Source organism: Sander vitreus, chromosome 9 (assembly GCF_031162955.1).
Source record: "Sander vitreus isolate 19-12246 chromosome 9, sanVit1, whole genome shotgun sequence".
Classification (NCBI taxonomy): Eukaryota; Metazoa; Chordata; class Actinopteri; order Perciformes; family Percidae; genus Sander; species Sander vitreus.
In genome coordinates, this window is record NC_135863.1 from 23,141,727 (window position 1) to 23,160,605 (window position 18,879).

The window sequence follows — 18,879 nt, forward strand, 5'->3', positions numbered from 1 at the left end:
ATTTTCCCAGACTTTTTGATGTTTTGCGTCAGTTTCTGCCATAGGTCCAGTGTGCAAGTCTAATTCTTTCTCTTTGTTTCCCTTGTCATCTTGTTTTTCTTCCTGGTCTGGCTCAGCAGTGTCTTCAGCACCCAGGCTAACATCAGCGCTGCAGCTGCTAATGTTAATATTAGCTGAAGCAAGAAGAATGGCCTACCTCCTCTATAAATGTAGTTAAAAGCAGGGTAGCTCAGTCTGTCAGGTGGGAAATATATACAGTATAAGAGTGGCCTACCTCCTTTATAAATGTAGTTTAAAGTAGGGCAGCTCATTCTGTCAGGTGGAAATTATAAATCTGAGTGGTCTACCTCCTCTGTAAAGGTAGTTCAAAGTAGTGTAGCTCATTCTGTCAGGTGGGAAATATCTATAAGAATGGCCTAGGCCTACCTCCTCTATAAAGGTAGTTTACAGTAGGGCAGCTCATTTTGTCAGGTGGGAATTATCTATCAGCATGGCTTACCTCCTCTATAAATGTGGTTTAAAGTAGTGTAGCTCATTCTGTCAGGTGGGAAATATCTATAAGAATGGCCTAGGCCTACCTCCTCTATAAAGGTAGTTTACAGTAGGGCAGCTCATTCTGTCAGGGGGAAATATCTATCAGAATGGCCTACCTCCTCTATAAATGTACTTTAAATCTGGTACACTTTTCCAGAACTTCCAACATTATTTGATCTTATAAACACTTTCCACATATTTATAAGTGAAACCTATGAATCTTACAAACTGTAACTAGTCAGAACGTACAATTAACTAATATAAAATGTAGGCCAACAACAGCACTTGTAAGTTGTGGTCAACACATTAGACAAATATGATCCTGTTCACTAGGGCATAGCAGTGTACTGGTGAAGCATGACGCTCTGGAGAGTCTGTAGTCAATGATTAATATTTGAGGACATGTGGAGTGACTTCCCTATCTTTAAAATGGGAACTTATCTAGCTACCGTACCTGAGTTCATTGTGCACAGATGTCAACACGTGTTGACAGAAGAAGCCAGAGATAAAAGCAGAAAATGTTGTGACAGAGCCCTGACCTGAGGACCTCACTGGTCAGACAGAGCGGGTGTGCTCGGCTTACCTTTTACTTAACCTTCTCCGTGGCTTTTTGTGTTTTTCCTGCGCTTATCACACTGCTGGGAACATGTCGTCTGTCTCTATACCCCCACCAAAATGCCTGCTGAAATCGTTAGTGGTCCCTTATCGTCACATGTTTGGACCAGGACCTTCCAATGTTCCTTTACGAATCTTGGAGGCCGGGGCCAATCCTGTCATTGGACACATGCATCCAGAGATATTTAAGGTAACTCTAAACTAAGGTTTAACGCACATGACGTAGCTCAAGGAAGAGTGGCATAAGAGAAAAACATAAAGTTAACTTTTATGAGCAAACTACTGTAAAAACAGTGTAAAGACATACTGTCTATGTACATTATAATGGAGAAGTGTGGGAATGATTCTGTTCCCAATCTCCCTGCTTAGCTGAGGTGTATATATATATATATAAAAAAAAACATTGTACATTTTACTATGGTTTTCAACATTTCCATTGTGCACAGAAAAGTGATAATGCTACTCCTTTTCAAAGACAGAGAGATCAATGTTATGTTCTACCTAGTTTGAGTCAACAAAAGTACATTTCCAGAATAAAGCCTGATATCTTGCGCGTGGCCCACACGCAGGATGTCCGCTCTCTATGTATTGCCGTTCTCAAACTCCCTTTGCTACGGCAAACAACCACTAAACACTAAAGGTTTTGAAGAAAATGTGGATCATGCATTAAGGCAGGCCTAATTGGTTCTTTCAGGGAATGATGGTAAAGATTTACAAAGAATATGTTTACAACATTTACTATCTAACTCGGATGTTTTGGGACCGATTGGTGGGGATCGCTATGGACGAAATACACACAGGGATAAACTGGTAAGCGCAAATTACCTTTAACAATGCATCCAACTATTTTATATACTGTATTGTGTTAACTTCACAGTTAACTTCATTTAATATTCTATGTGGCATTTTCTTTTACGGGGTGTGAATATTCCACCAAATCAAGTTCCTTCCTGAGACTATAGCAGAGCCATCCTCGCTGCGTCCGGAGCTTAGCGCCGACGAAGACGATTGTGATTGGTTTAAAGAAATGCAAACAACCCAGAGCATTATTTTCTCTTATCCCAGAATTTGTGTGTGGAGTAGCCACAGGGCTGTGAATATAGGTCTGGCAATGTGAGACTATATTCTACCCGACATCTTGTGTTAGTTTGTGTAATGGGACAAATAAATAAATAAATCGGCCCTGGCATTTTTGCCCAGACAGGGCCTGACTGCATGAACATTCTGCATAATACTATTTTTGATACTGTAAGTATAATTTGAATGCAGGATTTTTCCAGAGTTATTTCCACACTGTGCTATTGCTATGTTTACTCAAGTAAAGGATGCACGGAGCAGCCATGTTGGATTTTTAGCTCGGGGTACTCGGTGGTTGCCCGAGTCCCAAGCTCGGAAATACGAGGTCAAGGGGCGTGTTTCCGACTTTGACCTCAGAAAATCTGAGTTCAGAGTACAAATACGCACTATAACATTCAGTTTTCTTAATTAATCGTGTGGTCCATAAAATGTCAGAAATGTGTGAAAAATGGCCATCACAATTTCCAAAAGCCCAGGTTAACATGTTTAAATGTCTTATTTTGTCCGCGCAACAATCAAAAACGCAAATGTAGTCTGTTCGTGATCATAAAAAACAACAAATAATAATCACATCTGAGAAGCTGGAACTAGTGAAACTGAGGCCTTTTTATTTTTTATTTAAATGGCTCAGTTATTAGAATGTTGACAATTAATTTCCCCTCATGTTTGGACAGATTGAAAGAGTTGCGGCTAACGTCTGTGAGGACCTCTCTCAGTCTGCCACTCATTGAATGCAACAGTAGTATGCTGAGAAAACATATTTGTTTTAAAACTTTTTCACCACCGTTTGCTCATGTTCTGTTATAGATAATGAGTGACATCAAAAGTGGAATCCAATACATGTTCCAGACTCAGAACAACATGACTTTAGCAGTGAGCGGCACTGGCCACAGTGCTATGGAGTGTGCCATCTTCAACGCAGTGGAGCCCGGGGAGAGCGTACTGACTGCAGTCAACGGCATATGGGGAGAGCGAGCAGCAGAAATGGCTGAGAGGATAGGTAAGACTTTGTATTTTATATTTTCTACAACAAATCATTATGTGGCTAATTTTGTCCAACAATATTAAAAATACATACTATTGCCACTCTTATCCTTTAAAATCAGCGGTAATTGATGGAATAAAAATGATTCTGATGTAACTCAACCACAGAATATGTGGCATTAACCCAACAGGTGCCAGAGTAAATACCATTGTGACACCCCCTGGTGGTTTCTTCACTAATGCAGAAATTGAGCAGGTATCACTCTGAATCTCCAGTTACCATGTTACTCAGATTCATTCTGTCAGAGCTATGGTCTCTGTGATCATACTGCTATCTCATCACAGGCCTTATCGAAACACAGGCCAGTGGTGTTCTTCCTTGCACATGGAGAATCTTCTACAGGAGTCTTGCATCCGTTAGAAGGCATCGGACAACTGTGCCATAAGTAAGATGCAGCACTCACTCCTTATGTCATCATCACATCACATCTGTAATGATAATAAGGACAGATAATAGCTATTTTATGATTTGTGCCTACAGGTATAACTGCTTGTTTCTTGTTGACTCTGTGGCATCATGTGGAGGGACCCCTCTGTACATGGACCAGCTAGGTTTGATATGAAATCCTACTTGATGTTCTTCAGTTTCTCTGGGGCAGCTGATTAAATCATTTACTATACTATCTGTTTTGAGGATGCCAAATAACGATTGTTTTGGTGGTTTGTATTTGCAGAGATAGACATCCTATACACGGGCTCCCAAAAGGTTTTGAATGCTCCTCCGGGTACAGCACCCATCTCCTTCAGTGAGAGAGCATGGTGAGAAATGCTCTGTACAAGTAATGGTTTAAAATATATGTAACATGTACGTATTTAAGGTTTAATCTGTCCGCAGCGAGAAAATATTAAACCGGAGGACAAAGCCTGTGTCATTCTTCTTGGATCTGAGTTGGCTTGCAAACTACTGGGGATGTGATGGCAAGCTGTCAAGAGTGTAAGACTTTTTCCCCTCTGCATGCAGGCACTGATTAGATTTTAAACTGTGCTCTCATTTTTAGCCATACTTGCACAATTTCTTAATATTTCTGAGTATTGCTCTGACTGTTCCATTTCCTCTTTAAAGATATCACCACACAGGTCCAGTCACTGCTTTTTACTCTCTGAGGGAGAGTCTGGCTGTCCTGGTTGAAGAGGTGGGATGTGTTAGAATGAAATCTTTTAATTTTGTATCTGTTGGAGCTTCAACAGTTCTGTACAGTTAGCCATGATTGAGCAGGTTGTACAGTGACTAAATATATCACTCCACTTATAAAATATTTATAAAATAGTCAGAATATGGCATGAATATGAATAAACCATAGCTTTTGCTTTGGGACGGAGCCTATATTCACAAGCAAAATTATTTTATAAGCTCAACATGCAGCAACCTGTGTAGGGCCTCACAGAGCAGCTAGCATGGCTGTAGACTGTTAGCGTTGTGTACTACGCCCTGAATAATAACATGAATATGTTCTAAATTAAAATATGGGGTATGCTTCAGCTATTCTATAATGTTTTGACTGTCTGTTTTATGCATTTTTCTGTTATTAAGGGTCTGCAGAATTCATGGGAAAGACACCAAGACGTGGCTGAGTATTTCCACGCTGGCCTAGAGAGCATGGGTCTCAAACTTTTTGTCAAACCAAAAGTGAGTTTCAAGTTTCAACACTACAATTTCATTTTTTATTATAACCTGCAGTGGAACCTACACAGAATAATGGTCGTAATATAAAACTATAAAGAGAGACAATTGACCATTTCTGTCTTAAATGGTTTACAGAAAGCAAGACTCCCTACGGTTACCACTATTGTTGCTCCTCATGGATATGACTGGAAAGAGATCACAGCCTACATCATGAAAACACATAATTTAGAGATTTCTGGAGGGCTCGGACCATCAGTTGGCTTGGTAAGAGAAAAATCTGTCAAATACTTCCTTTAATAGTTTGTTTCAACTTAATTTAAGTCAACTTAAATCACTTCAGTTCTGTGTTGCCTAAATTCCAGTTGTTTTTGGTCTTTTTAGGTGTTGCGTGTGGGGCTGATGGGATGTAACAGCAGCAAGGCCAATGTTGACATGGTGTTAGCAGCACTGAAAGATGCTCTGAAACACTGCCACAAGAGCAAAGTGTAACATGTTGCTGTTGGATGCTGTAAAGATAATCAAGAAGGAGAATGTAATAAATAAACCATTATTCTCAGTAGTTGTCTTGCGCAGCTCAATCATGAGTTGAATGGGAACAGTGGACTTGTCTGCATAATAGTACCTTTAGTCAGCAGCCGTCTGGGATCTAATAATTTACCTATTATTTTCAGTCTAATAAAAACCTACAGTAAGAAATAATTTGTCATGATAGTATTACACTCTTAATGGTATATTAGATACATTTAACACAAGTCATATCCTACCCACTTTCCTAGCAAATTGTATATTTACATCAATGGGTTTTCTCATGGTGGGCTTCTTTCATCATTCTTACAAATACCTCAAACTGTTCCTGTTGTTTTCGGTCCATCATCCAGCTACCAGAACACACACACACACACACACACACACACACACACACACACACACACACACACACACACACACACACACACACACACACACACACACACACACACACACACACACACACACGTTACTCAGCTACCTTTCATTGATATCAATACTGGCAGCTCCCTTTTTGTAAATTCAGTGATGTAATGCTTGTGCATTGTGGATTTATTTACCATGTGGATTTTTTACATTTATCAAATCAGGAGTATTAAACAATGTGAATGGAATGTGCAAACAAATCTTATAAAAGGAAACAATATAGAAATACATGAAGTGAAAAGAGTTTGTATAATTATGAATTTAATCAAATTTTTTTAATGTTCCCGACTTACGTTATTATTCTGGACTTTGTGCAGAAGTGTGACTACAATTCCCTTTTTCTTTTATTTCAATAAAACAAAACTACAACCAAAACCGGAAGCGCGTCGTCATCGTACTTCCGTGTTGACATTTGCCTCAGTGAAAGGCGGGTAAATGGTAGCTATAGCTTAACTATAGTAAGACGTTTGTTCCTCAACCACAGGACAGCGCTGGTAAACAGCAGACAGTAATGGCGTGTAAAAGAGGAGCGCTCATTGTTCTGGAGGGAGTGGATAAAGCCGGGAAAACTACTCAGTGCAAGAAACTAGTTCAGGCGCTGCAACAGAGCGGTCGACCTGCAGAGATGATGAGATTCCCTGGTGAGGCAGGCTAATTTTTTGTTAAGGGCTCAATGTTAGCATAACGTTAATTGTTGTTTGGGTTGTTCCTTTCAGTCCCTGTGCAGTTGTGCAGTGCAAGTGTAACGTTTCACTACTGTGTAACATTAATGTAATGTGCCGTGGTGTGGTTTCTTGGTGTCAGACAGGACCACGACAATTGGACAGCTGATAAGCGCCTACCTTGAGAAGAAAAGTGATTTGGAGGACCACACAGTGCACCTGCTGTTCTCTGCAAACCGATGGGAACTGGTGTAAGACTCTTGCTTTATAGTGTTTAAGTGAAAGTAGAGTTTACGTTAAAGGTGCTGTAGGTAGGATTGGGAAGATTCAGGACTTAGCCCAAAAATGTGAACATCAACTTCTCAGTTCCTCCCCCCCTTTCTCAAGACTGTATGGCTGCAGCCTGGAGCCAGTGTTGCCAACTCCAAAAGTCGCTAGATGACGTCACACGCTCATTTGCATATTTTGACGTCATTACGCAATCATTTGTATAAAGCTTAGTGGTTGTGTCAGCAAGGTAGATAGAAAGAAATAGAACTCTTTAGCCACAAATTCAATACAGGAATTTATTTTACCTTATAATTATTACTTAGGTAGCCTATCTTTGAAGTAAAAAAAAACAAATACTACAAAGGGAGGGAAAAAGATCGATAAAGAATTCTCAAAGAAGGCTGGCTTGCCCAGGTCCAGGTCAGCTCAGTGGAGTCTTTCTCCCGTTGCGTCCTGCTGTCTCTCCTACCTACACCGGCCCCTTCTAACTGCCACTGTGCGCAGAGCTGCTGCACATGAGGAGAGAGGGGAGAGGCTGCTCCTCAGTCACAGAACAGAAGATTGTTTTGGCGGCTACAGGAGAGAAATACCTTGCGTGCTCGCTTGACAATACTGGACAAATCTGGCGACTTTCTGTAGAAAAGTCGCCAGATTTGTCGCTAGTCGCTTTTTTGAAAAAAAGTCGCTAAGGGGGTCTGAAAAGTTGCTAAATCTAGCGACAAAGTCGCTAAGTTGGCAACACTGAGCCCCTCCCCCCACAAGGGAGAATGAATGCGTGTGCATGAGCAGTGATTGACACACAGTTAGACACCCCCCCTGGTCTTGATTGGTGTATCGGAACAGGGAGAGGTGGATTTTTGCAAATCACACTACAGGCTGTAGGTGGTGTCAGAGGAGTCAGATTTATTTTTTTTAAATGACCTGCTTCATGTAGTTCTACTGAAACATAGGGTCAGTTTCAGCAAATATGACAGAAAGTTAGTTTTAGAAGTCTTACCTACTGCACCTTTAAATGACCCTTTCCACGGCAGACATTTTGACACATCATAGCAGCAAAAGCACAGGTGTATTTAATAACATTAATGATGGCTGCATTCCACTTAGCGTCCTGGCTCACCGTAATAGCTTACTGGCGTATTTCCTGCTATGACAAGTCCAAATGTAAGCTATAGAAAAAGGTCTTCAATATGGGCTAAGTATGTGGAGATTGTTTTGTATGTATGAAGGTGCTAATAAAAAAAAAATAAAAAATGTATTGCAAAAAATAAATAAAAATGGGCTAAGTACTCACCATAAAGAAGGACACAATCAGCTGTTGGCACAACTTTAAAGGGTCAGTTCACATTTCCATTAAAGTTTTGACGAAGACTCTGTTTGTAAAGGTTGACTTCAGACTATTAGAGCATTGAATAGTTGAATTTTAAACCACTTTTCTGGATAATCTACAGACTTCATTGGCACTATACATGTGAACTGAAGAAAAAAAAATCATCTGTTCAAAAGTGTTGACCAGGAAGTCTGTTTTATCTTCAGTAGCTGGAATATTTTTTTCTGGACAGAGACATTACAGTTTTTTAAAAACAAAAAACCTAACTATCTCTACTCAACTTTAATTAAAAAAACTAAACAAAAAAAACCATCCACGCCATATTGGGTGCTGTTGTAGTCTACACATGGTTAGGGTTGAGTGATGGGTGAACTGACCCTTTTAATGTTGTAGCCAGATGTCACTAATGTCAGGTGATATGTTATATTTTTCATATTGTCAACATATTCCATAAAAAGACCAAAACCACCAACAAATATATTCTACTACTAACACGTATTGTTTCTGTGCCACAGAGGTGCATTATTGTAAAAAAAAAAACAACTCATCAATGAGCCATTGTTGCACTGGGTGACATTTTCCTTATTACCATAAACACATCACTGAAGTTTATTTGGAGGCAATTTCTCTTTTAATATGTATGCCTGTATATGACCTACACAAGCAAACAAGACCATCAGCAAGAAGATTTACTATGTAGTTATTCTTCATGCCTATTCCTGGGTCTGATTCTCTACAAAATCAGTCGAAACGATTTACGCATGCAGACTGAAAGAGCCTATGTTTACATCTTCCCGGGCAAAGGTTTGCAGTGAGAAGTACGTTAGCCAGTTAAAAGGAAGCAGAAGATTTTTCCTTAGAGAATTTTATCTTTTGACGTTATATTTGATGTAGTCTCGCTTTGCCTGACCAGCCTCCACAGGGCTGCGGAGGAGGGTCTGGCTAGTCCACACAGCATTCCGGGATGGGAGAAAAACATGCTCCGGGTTCATTGCATTTCTTTAACTGTAACCCTAACCCAATGGGATTGGGGCTTCAAGCCACAGACAGGGTAGGGAAGTCAAAGTACTGAGAGACAGATTGAAAGACGCAGTTGATTTCGGTCTTTTCATGGGATTTGTTGACAATCACAAAAATATAGGATATCAACAGCTTTAGCACTTTGAGTAAATTTACTTTTCTTTCCATTTCTGAAGTTGACTATATTAGCGTTGATGCAAACTCCAATCTAAAAAAAACAAAAACGCATAGTCTTTTGTCATTAGCTTCGACTCAAGCCAGTGTTCTTTATAACCTACATCTTATGCAGCATAATGAAATAATTGTGACCACAGGCCTCTAATAAAGAAGAAGCTGGAGCAAGGCACCACTCTGGTTATAGATAGGTACGCCTTCTCTGGAGTCGCTTTCACCAGTGCAAAGCCCGTGAGTCCTTCTACTCTGCATCCATCAGACATTATTATTCTGTGTCTAAGAGGAGAAACGGATAGTTTGACATGTTCATCTCCTTCAGGGTTTCTGTCTGGACTGGTGCATGAAACCTGACGTGGGACTGCCAAAGCCGGACCTTGTTATGTTTCTACAGCTCAGTCCAGCTGAGGCTGCTCTCAGAGGTCAGTTTGGAGAAGAGAGATATGAGACCAATGTTTTCCAAAAAGCAGTTCACCAGAAATTTGAACAGCTGATGAAGGATCCTTCAGTCAACTGGCAGGTATGGATTGTACATTTATTCCCAGGTGTTATTTAAATCAATAGTATTAAACATCTTGTAATCTAAATTGTCTGCTCTAGGTTATTGATGCTTCCCAGAGTGTTGAGGATGTGCACGAGAACATCAGGACCCAGAGCCTTAACACTATCAACACAGCTGAGAACCAGCAACTTGGAGAGCTGTGGAAGTGAAGCCGAACCAGTCTCGGCAAAACTGCTTGTTTGAGACCAAGACAGTCAGTTGGTTCACTAACTAAATGACTCTTCTACACACTTTTTTTTTGTAAGCGGAAGAGAAATGCCCTGGCTGTTTCAAATATAATACTATATCGTCTTGAAATTGAAGAGAAATGTACAATTGTCAAATATCAGATTCTGACTTTATTTGTTTTTTTTATCCTCATACATGTGTATTGATCTTTCACCTGTCTGTATACCGTGTTGATTAAATAAATACTCTTCAAATTCAAACTTGGCAAGGATACTTTGCATGAACAATTAATGCAACTTGTCTGCAGATTTGATTTAATTTGGTTTCATTACAGGCTGTTACAGACTTGAGTTATTGGTGACAAACCGCATAAGCCATGGGCATCATGAATTGTGTTTTCATTGTGTTTCTATACAACATAAAAATGTTATGGCAATTTTACTTATGGAGTCAGGGAAAGGCACCATATCACTTCAGAATAAACATTTAAAGTGTTAAGACTCAAATGGAAACACATGTATGTGAAGATGTGCATACATAATTTATCCTGAGCTCCTGCTACAGCTTCCACCAGGCAGTCTCAATGTAGGAGACAGAGAGCATTGTTGAGAAGAACGCTGTGTGACACACTGACTACACCATTGGAGCTGGACTGGCTCAAGAAGTCTCCAGTTAATGTTCATCCCCTCAGGCTTCCCTTCAGATACAGAGAAGAGACAGAGAACCTCTCCCAAACTGTCGAGAACAGCAAAATCATTGTTCATAAGGTCCTCAGAGGGAAAGGATCTCAAACTCTTCATCTTCCGAATCAAAGAACCGCTCCAACCTGTCCGAGTCTGAGAAATCTGCGAAGTAAGGGTCAACGCGTAAAAAAGAAAAGAAAAAAGCGCATTAAAATTCATTTTTATTAACTGATGTTTTTGGAATATATTTTGCTTGAATTATACAGTTACCAGGAGTAAGATTAAGGGCATCCACGCTGACCATGTGTGAGGGCTGACTGTCTACTAGTTCAAACATGGGAAGGCCCCCTCTGTTGCAGGACAGCTGGAAGAGAAGGACCATCATTTTGAAATGTACCAACTCCTCTAACAAGAAAGTGATGCTTTATTTAACTGACGAGTCAAGGGCGCAACAAAAGAGCAGTGTTCACAGAAACGTACCCTTCTTATGCGCATACACCAGTCGTCAAACTCGTCCTCTGTTCTGCAGAAGAAACCCTGGTGGACACCAGAAAACAAATAAGCTACAGAACATCCGTTACTGTAAACGGTTTTCAGCCCGCTCACATTCACATTTAACAAACGGGCTTCAGTTTGCGATACAAAAGCCCTGTGCTATAAAACCCTCTCTAGCATTCCTACCGCTGCGATGGATGGGTCCAATTCACAGATGTGCATGCGGCAGGGTGGGTGCTGACAATGGTACGTCTCATCAGGGACCTGGCCATCTTCACATGGATCCACTGCAGGCTGCGTGGTGTGTGGGTCTAAATAGATGAGTTCCTCTCCTGAAAAAAAAGAGAAAAAAGAAGCATGTTAATAATTAGATTGTTCTCTTGGTGCAAGTAGAATTGATATGGTGAGCATAAGTGTGCAGTGCACAGCTGAGTGTTTATTTCACAAACACAGAGACTAGACATACCGACATAACCAATGAAGTAATGGGCACTGTTGGGTTTCCCCCCAATAACACCCAGGGACTGAGGCAGCATGAAGCATTGCTGTGGAAAGAGACAAGAGGGTTTATCTCACCCCAGCTGTAGCTGACCTTGCCTCAGTGGTAATTTAGCTACCTGTTTTCATAAATCTTTTAGCCAATTTAGTACAAACAACATAAATGACATTGCGACCATTTTCCAAAGTTTACCCTTTGTGGCGAGTTTTAGTTCCTTACGGGACTTACAACGTGGGCAAATCTACAGCCAGCACACCAGAAAGCCACCCACAAGGTCGACCAATCACCATAAACCTGTGTGTTTTATTTTGAAATTTGTGTCATTTTGTACAATATGCGGCTGCGCTGTGGCCTTTCTGTATGCCATTACCTACTTGGCTTGACACTCTCAGAAACAGAGAAGCGATCGGTGCAGCGCGCGGGCCGCTCCACCACGAAAATGTCTCTGCTTCACGGCGCTTGTTTTTGGCGTCACACGATACCACCATTAAACCAGCGTACATCTTGATGTTGATTTTGCATATTGCCAGTGCTAGATCATTGTTTCAATCGTCATCCATTGAGGAGCAGATGAAGATAATAACGAGATTATGTTCCCTGGACAAAAGAATATTTGCATATTCGCATGCTAACCACAGTAATTGCAGAGGTTTGCCGCCATGTGGGAGAGCATGTAGACTGGCGCAAAAAGCATGCAGGGACCCTTACAACTTCCTTAAGATGGGTAATCTATTACAGTGAACATCAGGACCTCGTATAGTTTTATTAAAATAACCTTACTATTGTGACACTGCAGTTGCAACTATGACAACAATTAGTTATAAAACACTGGAATTAAAAAAGAAAAAGAAAAAGCTCATCTTAAAAACGACAATCTTTGGATAATGTCAAAGTTAATGTTTCTTTAGTCGCTCAGTTTACCCAATTAATATTGACTAGAATTGACAGAAGAGATGGAGCAGGTGACCATGTATTACTGTACATATATGTAAATACAGAGGTATGTTTGGGGATATCTGATTCATAAAAATATCAAACAGGAAATGTAGTCGTCTCATTTTGTATATCAAGTTTCCAGTGACAACACCATATTTCAGGATATAATGCTATGCCATTATATACCGTAGAAAACTCCTAAGATTGAGAAAGTCATTGTTTTAACATACATGTATATATATATATATATATATATATATAAACACAATGGGAACACACGCTGAAGTACTTCACCTTGAGGGTTTCGATGTAGGCCTCATTTATATCACTCAGGCCCAGCCTGAGGGGGATGAGCAGGACCAGAGGTTTCCAGAGAGCCGTCTCCTCCTCGGCCAGGGCACACGCCCCCTCCAGGCAGCCGTTGAGCTCGCCCGCTCCGCCACAGGCTCCTGCAGCGTCCAGCCAGGGCATACAGAGACGCTCTGCAGTGAAAAAATGCATCACAAAATGACTGAAAAATGACTATGGTCTATGCTGCAAAAAAAAAAAAAGAAGAAGAAAAACGTCACTGTACCGGATTAGCATTAGGTCATGTAGTAGACTCAAGTCAGAAAAAGGATTAAAGTGCTCATATTATGCTTTTTGGCCCTTCCTTTATTGTTTTATATATCTTTTTGGTGCATGTTATAGGTTTACAAAGTGAAAAAGCCCAAAATCCACCCCAAAGGGACTTACCATCTCCAACAGAAAACACTGTTCACAAACTGCTCCAAACAGCTCTGTTGTAGTCCAGCCTTTACTTCAGAGACAAACGTTATAATGCTCACCTAGCTGCTAGCGTGGCACGCCCTCATACTCTGCTTCTGACTGGCTAGTAGTCCTTACCTAGCTACTGCGCATGTGCGACACCCAACAAAGATGGAACAGAAGTGTGATGTCTCACTCTGTAGCTAAAACGGAGAGCTCAACACACAGGGTGAAAAGAGGAGCTGCAGCAATGTGCAGTACAACAAAAATTTGGTGTTTTTTGAAAATTAAACCATGTGAACCTATTCTGATATAACCTCCAAATACAATTATGAACCTGAAAATGAGCACTTTAAAACAGACCTGCTCTACAGTAAAATACTGACCACTCAGCTTTCTGTTTGTAGTCAAATTAGGACAGCAATGCACCTAATGAAAGCTTGGCCAGCACAGCCAGTAGTTTAACCTCGAGAACAAGTACCAGAGTGACATTTAAACTGCTTATGTTAATGAATGATAAGAGACAAACACCACTGCACTCACTGATCTCCTCGATGACCACAGTGTTGTCCATCGCCACGTGTACGACTAATCTGCTCCACGTGTCAAACACTGCCAGCTTCCTGAAAGCAAGACAGCACATTGAGACAGTCACACGTTTGTGTCTTACTACACTGGGAAGACATTTCTTTAAATAGTTTTGAACAGTATCTTGTTTGGGTTTTTTTTGTGCGAGTTGCTTGACATTGGGATGGATGAACACATGAGAGTGGAAAAGAAAGAAAAAGCAAACAAATGATGCAATACAAACAACTAAATGCCACACGGTGTGTGTATGTGTATGTGTGTGTGTGTGTGTGTGTGTGTGTGTAATATTTTTGGACTTTAACTTGGCAATTTGAAGAGGTCACCTTGGGCTCTGGGAACTTGTGACGGGCTATTTCATAATATCTGTACATTAATTGAAAAAAATAATCAATACAGTAATTGATTATAACAATAATCACTAGTTGCAGCCCTAAAATATAAAATCTGGAAACAACTGAAAATAAGCTACAGTGCTCAGCATAAGTGAATACACCCATGCTAAAGTTGACTAAAAAGAGGAATAAAAAAAATCATCTTTTGGAAATTGATCTTAATGCCTTAATTAAAAAAATGAGGAAAAATCCAACCTTTAAGGACACCAATTTGCTTTGTGAATGAATAACGTATCGTAAATAAATAAATGTTCTTCCTTAAAATACAGTAATAATACAATAAAGTAAGTACACCCCTATGTTAAATTCCCATAGAGGCAGGCAGATTTGTATTTTTAAAGGCCAGTTATTTCATGGATCCAGGATACTCTGCATCCTGATAAAGTTCCCTTTGTCTTTGGAATTAAAATAGCCCCACATCATCACATAGCCTTCACCATACCTAGAGATTGGCATGGTTGTATTTCAGTTAGCCTAATAGCTGGTTTGATTTGCATTAAGAGATGATCTTATGGAAAGTACCCCATGCCAATCTCTAGGTATGGTGAAGGGGATGTGATGATAGTAGTTTCTCTACAGTACTTACTTTAAAACCTGGGCAACTGTGTTCGGTCCATACCACTGGCCTATAGGCTTTCCCTCTCCAACTCCCATTTGGGCTGCAGCATTTAGGAACAAAAAAGAAACAATGTGATGCAAACTCTTTCAGGGCGGCCTGAGGGAGTCCTTAAATTGGAAAGGTCTGACACTCGCTACGTACCAATTTGATGGATGGAATAATAGCTGTCTTTTTTGTCAATGAAGGCGTTGAGAATACTGATGTACTCTTCTCTTTGTTTCTGGCCTCTGGCCCATCTCCAGTCTGAGAACAACTAGGCAGTTATCAAGTCTGTTTCAAACAAGCTCTGTTTGGTACAGTCTACTCACTGGAGAAGAGCCGTTAGTGCCACACAGTGATACAACTGGGTTTCATCTCCATACATCTATATCTATCTACAATCAAGGAAGATGTTTTTTTTCTTTGTTTGTGCATTTTTTTTAATTTTTTTTTTTTAAAGTTGGTCTTACCTCTGCCTACATGTCTACACACCAAGGCCTCGCCTAGGATCATCTGGCCGCACCGTAACATGCATCCCCATCCTGTATCTGATGTTGGTCCTGTCCCACCTGTAACACATGAATCATGCATGGGATCCCTTATTGTAATTAGATGTGAAAACCAAGATTAGTTGAGGAGCTCGACTAAAACTAGGGATGCACCGAATCCAGATTTTTGGGGGTCGGCCAAATACCGAACCCGCTGGTTAAGATTCTGCCGAAACCGAATACCGAATCCTATCTATCATTTTCCCAATTGCTGCATGAATGGCTTTGGGTCGTGGGTGATCTGAGGCCCACTGTTTGTTCGGTGTAGGGCTAGCAAAGCTGGTAGTGGTCGTCTGGTTAACACACGTTTTTAGCCGCGACTGTCCTTCCTTTGCCGTACCTGAAGTTGCTGCATTTTGGCTGCTGTCTGTAGATTCCTTCATGCACAACTCGTATTCTTTCAGATGTTTCATACGCAAATGTTTTAACAGCGGCGATGTTGTGTAGGGGTGCACGGTTCAGAAAATGTCACCATTCGATTCTATATCGATTTTTAGGCTCAAGATTTGATTCACAAATCGATTTTCGATTCAAAAATGATTCTCGATTAAAAAAAACAATTCACAGTATGTAAATGTAGTTACTTTTCCCATGTGATTGCAGTAGACATACAATAAAATAAAAAAATATATTATTATTTATTTATTTTTATTTATAGAAAAAATATGAATCATTTTTGGAATTCTATGAATCGATTTTGAATCGGTAGAGCTTGAGTCGCGATTTGAATGTGAATCGATGTTTTTGCACACCCCTAATGCTGTGTATTGTTTAGGGTCCTCGCCACTACGAGACTAATCGGCATTGCAAATTGAACATGTAAGCTTGACTTGAATGGCCTTCTTTTGACTGAAAGTCCTGCCAAACAACACTTTTTCTGCTCACTAGTTCCATTTTCACTTTCTCACAGCCTACTGCATTGAACGGTCCACCTACGTAAACACCTTCCCGTAATCAACGGCGGCGTCATTGCGTCGACCAGCGTAGCGCAAGCGTAGGGTTCGGTTGAAAAAAAAAATCGGAGGTTCGGGAGAAACCGAAGCCCGTCAAAAAGCCCAATATTCGGCCGAATCTGAAGCCGAATCCTGGATGCGGTGCATCCCAGACTGAAACACATCGCTTCACTTACCAATTGGTGGGAAGTTCTTTCTGTATGTGAACCACAGTCGTGAAGTGACATCTGATAAAATCTCATCTCTCTCTACACGAAGACCAGAAATCACCATATTACAATACAGCCTCAGAGAAAAGTGTGCTTACTATGATTCATTATAACTTAAATACTTCTTTCTCACTGTCTCACATACAGTACACATTATATTCCACAGTCCTACCTGTGAGTGCATTGTATTCTTTCCCCAAGATCCACACAGGCTCTGAGGTCTCAGGGAAATCTTCAAACTCTCCAAAGCGAAGTGTGTCGTATGTCAAGGTTGCTGCAAAAGAGGTCAAGAGTCAACTGTAAGTGTTTGAAATTACAGGAGAGAAACAGCTAGCGGCCATGTTGTTGACCACTAACCACTTGTTGCAGCTATTCAAAGTGAGGCTATTTGTCAGGGAGTAAAGGTGTGGTACCCATTAGTTGCTTCAGAAGAATTCTAGTCACTTCTAGGAAGGATGTTCTATATACATCCATCTTGGTTCTGTAGATGAATATGCTAGGGAAGAAGTAAAGGAGGAGTCTCTCTGTGCGATAAATAGAGTATTAAGTTTCAAGTTTCTACCAAATGCATTTCATAGTAAAATAAAGACTTTACAAACAATCTTGACACATTTAGGAAACATTTAAATTGTATCTAAAGGGGTACTCCAGCAATTTAGTATTGGTAAAGCTAAAAACAAAATCTACATTTCCCATAATGCAGCTGGACGGGGTTATTTTTCTTGTACCCTGACCCTCCCTGCTTTCTGGCACAGGCCGAGATAACCCTGACGACATAGCTATATGGCATAATTAGGGTTATTTTATCAGACTTCAAAAAGCTCCTCCAGGGCCACAGATGACATCTTACAACCGTTTTCACAAGCTGAGGGATTGTCATGATAAGTAAACTGAACTTAATGTGTAAAATCACCCTTTAATATCAGGGGAAATGACAACATGCATGAAAAAACGGACAAAATCAAACAACGATATATCCCATTTATCAATATCTGAAAAGATATCTGACTTTTGTAATTAGATGGTAATAATAAGTAGGCTACGTAAATAAGTGGTGGAGGCTTTTAATAAAGTGTCATGGCAAAAAGCAATCACAGTAACAGTCTGCAGACTTGTCACTGCAGTTGGAAATACTGGGCTCAAAGCCAGAATTGGGCAAAACAGTAATGGACACCATTAAAGGGTACACTTGCTCTTAAAAAAAAAAGAAAATCTGATTTTGGCTTGACTGGTGCCTGTTAGTATTCAATGGAAATGTATTTACCCTATTGATGTAAAGTAAAAACAATAAACGGTTTCTGTGGTTTTCGCCAACTCATAACGCTTTCCACATAACCAACAACAGACAGGAAAAGTTGACTAACGTTAGTTAGCTTGGATAGAAAGCTGAGATTTTACAGCATCATCGATAAAGAATGAAGGGATGCATTTGCAGTCGAAGGAAATGCAATAACTTAAGTCTGCTCGCATTCTCTGAATACTATTAAGTTGCTACACTACGCAAGCTGCATATCATATAACTTAACCTATCTCATAGCTAATAGCATTCCGGTGCTAACAGTAGCCGAATAACTGATGTGATGGTGACAGTGCATCGACTGGAATGTTCATCTTGGGCGTAACATAACGTTAGCATAAACAGCCAAACCAAGGACGGACGGAACGCAAATTATTAAGAGTGAAACTTAACAACAACGCATGACATTAACACAGATGACATCTGGAGGCCGTCCAGTGAGTTATACGGCTGTACAGACAGCTGTCAAAGCGGGGAATCCCCCACATTTAGCAATAACAGCGTGCTAACGTTAGTTAGCAGTTAGCTTTAGTCATCATTTTAGCAGGCTAACGTCACCGAGGCTAACGTTACAAAGGTCTGGGTCGGATTGGCAGCTGGAGTTGGCAATCCTGTCATGGCAGAGAAGGAAATAGTTTCCAGGTATGATATGACGTTGTTGTGATTATGTTATGGCAGTACTAGCTTGCTATGGGAAAGAAAGAAATGTTATTTTACTATAAAATATCTCGCTTAACGTTACCTGCATCCATCCCGACGGTCTTCACCCTATCTTGTTTGTTGTTCTCTGTACTCCAACCCGGTGGGCCAATGGGAAGAGAGTCCTGCTGTGGAATTCGGAGAGAGGCGGGACATTTTTTACGACAACCAATAAGATCTGGGAGAGGGGTCACGTTGCCCTAACCA

At 40.5% G+C, this 18,879-nt stretch overlaps 3 protein-coding genes across 3 annotated transcripts; 2 read left to right on the forward strand and 1 right to left on the reverse strand.

Moving 5' to 3' along the window:
* Positions 1-1,180: 1,180 nt before the first annotated feature.
* Positions 1,181-5,383, forward strand: agxta (alanine--glyoxylate and serine--pyruvate aminotransferase a). Its single transcript, XM_078258189.1, has 11 exons — positions 1,181-1,339; positions 3,034-3,226; positions 3,402-3,466; positions 3,556-3,656; positions 3,752-3,822; positions 3,945-4,029; positions 4,106-4,204; positions 4,334-4,403; positions 4,802-4,901; positions 5,034-5,158; positions 5,276-5,383. The coding sequence occupies exons 1-11, from the start codon at positions 1,181-1,183 to the stop codon at positions 5,381-5,383; spliced, it is 1,176 nt and encodes a 391-aa protein (XP_078114315.1).
* An 859-nt stretch (positions 5,384-6,242) lies between these two features.
* dtymk (deoxythymidylate kinase (thymidylate kinase)) lies at positions 6,243-10,292 on the forward strand. Its single transcript, XM_078259396.1, has 5 exons — positions 6,243-6,489; positions 6,653-6,761; positions 9,442-9,532; positions 9,621-9,818; positions 9,899-10,292. Exons 1-5 carry the CDS (start codon positions 6,360-6,362, stop codon positions 10,007-10,009), a joined length of 639 nt encoding a protein of 212 aa, XP_078115522.1. The 5' UTR covers positions 6,243-6,359; the 3' UTR covers positions 10,010-10,292.
* A 406-nt stretch (positions 10,293-10,698) lies between these two features.
* atg4b (autophagy related 4B, cysteine peptidase) lies at positions 10,699-18,819 on the reverse strand. Its single transcript, XM_078259395.1, has 13 exons — positions 18,716-18,819; positions 16,849-16,950; positions 16,644-16,715; positions 15,437-15,535; positions 15,129-15,230; positions 14,955-15,027; positions 13,932-14,011; positions 12,936-13,123; positions 11,673-11,751; positions 11,393-11,538; positions 11,192-11,248; positions 10,982-11,075; positions 10,699-10,873 (listed from the first exon to the last, which is right to left on the reverse strand). Exons 1-13 carry the CDS (start codon positions 18,723-18,725, stop codon positions 10,800-10,802), a joined length of 1,176 nt encoding a protein of 391 aa, XP_078115521.1. The 5' UTR covers positions 18,726-18,819; the 3' UTR covers positions 10,699-10,799.
* Between the last annotated feature and the right edge of the window lie 60 nt (positions 18,820-18,879).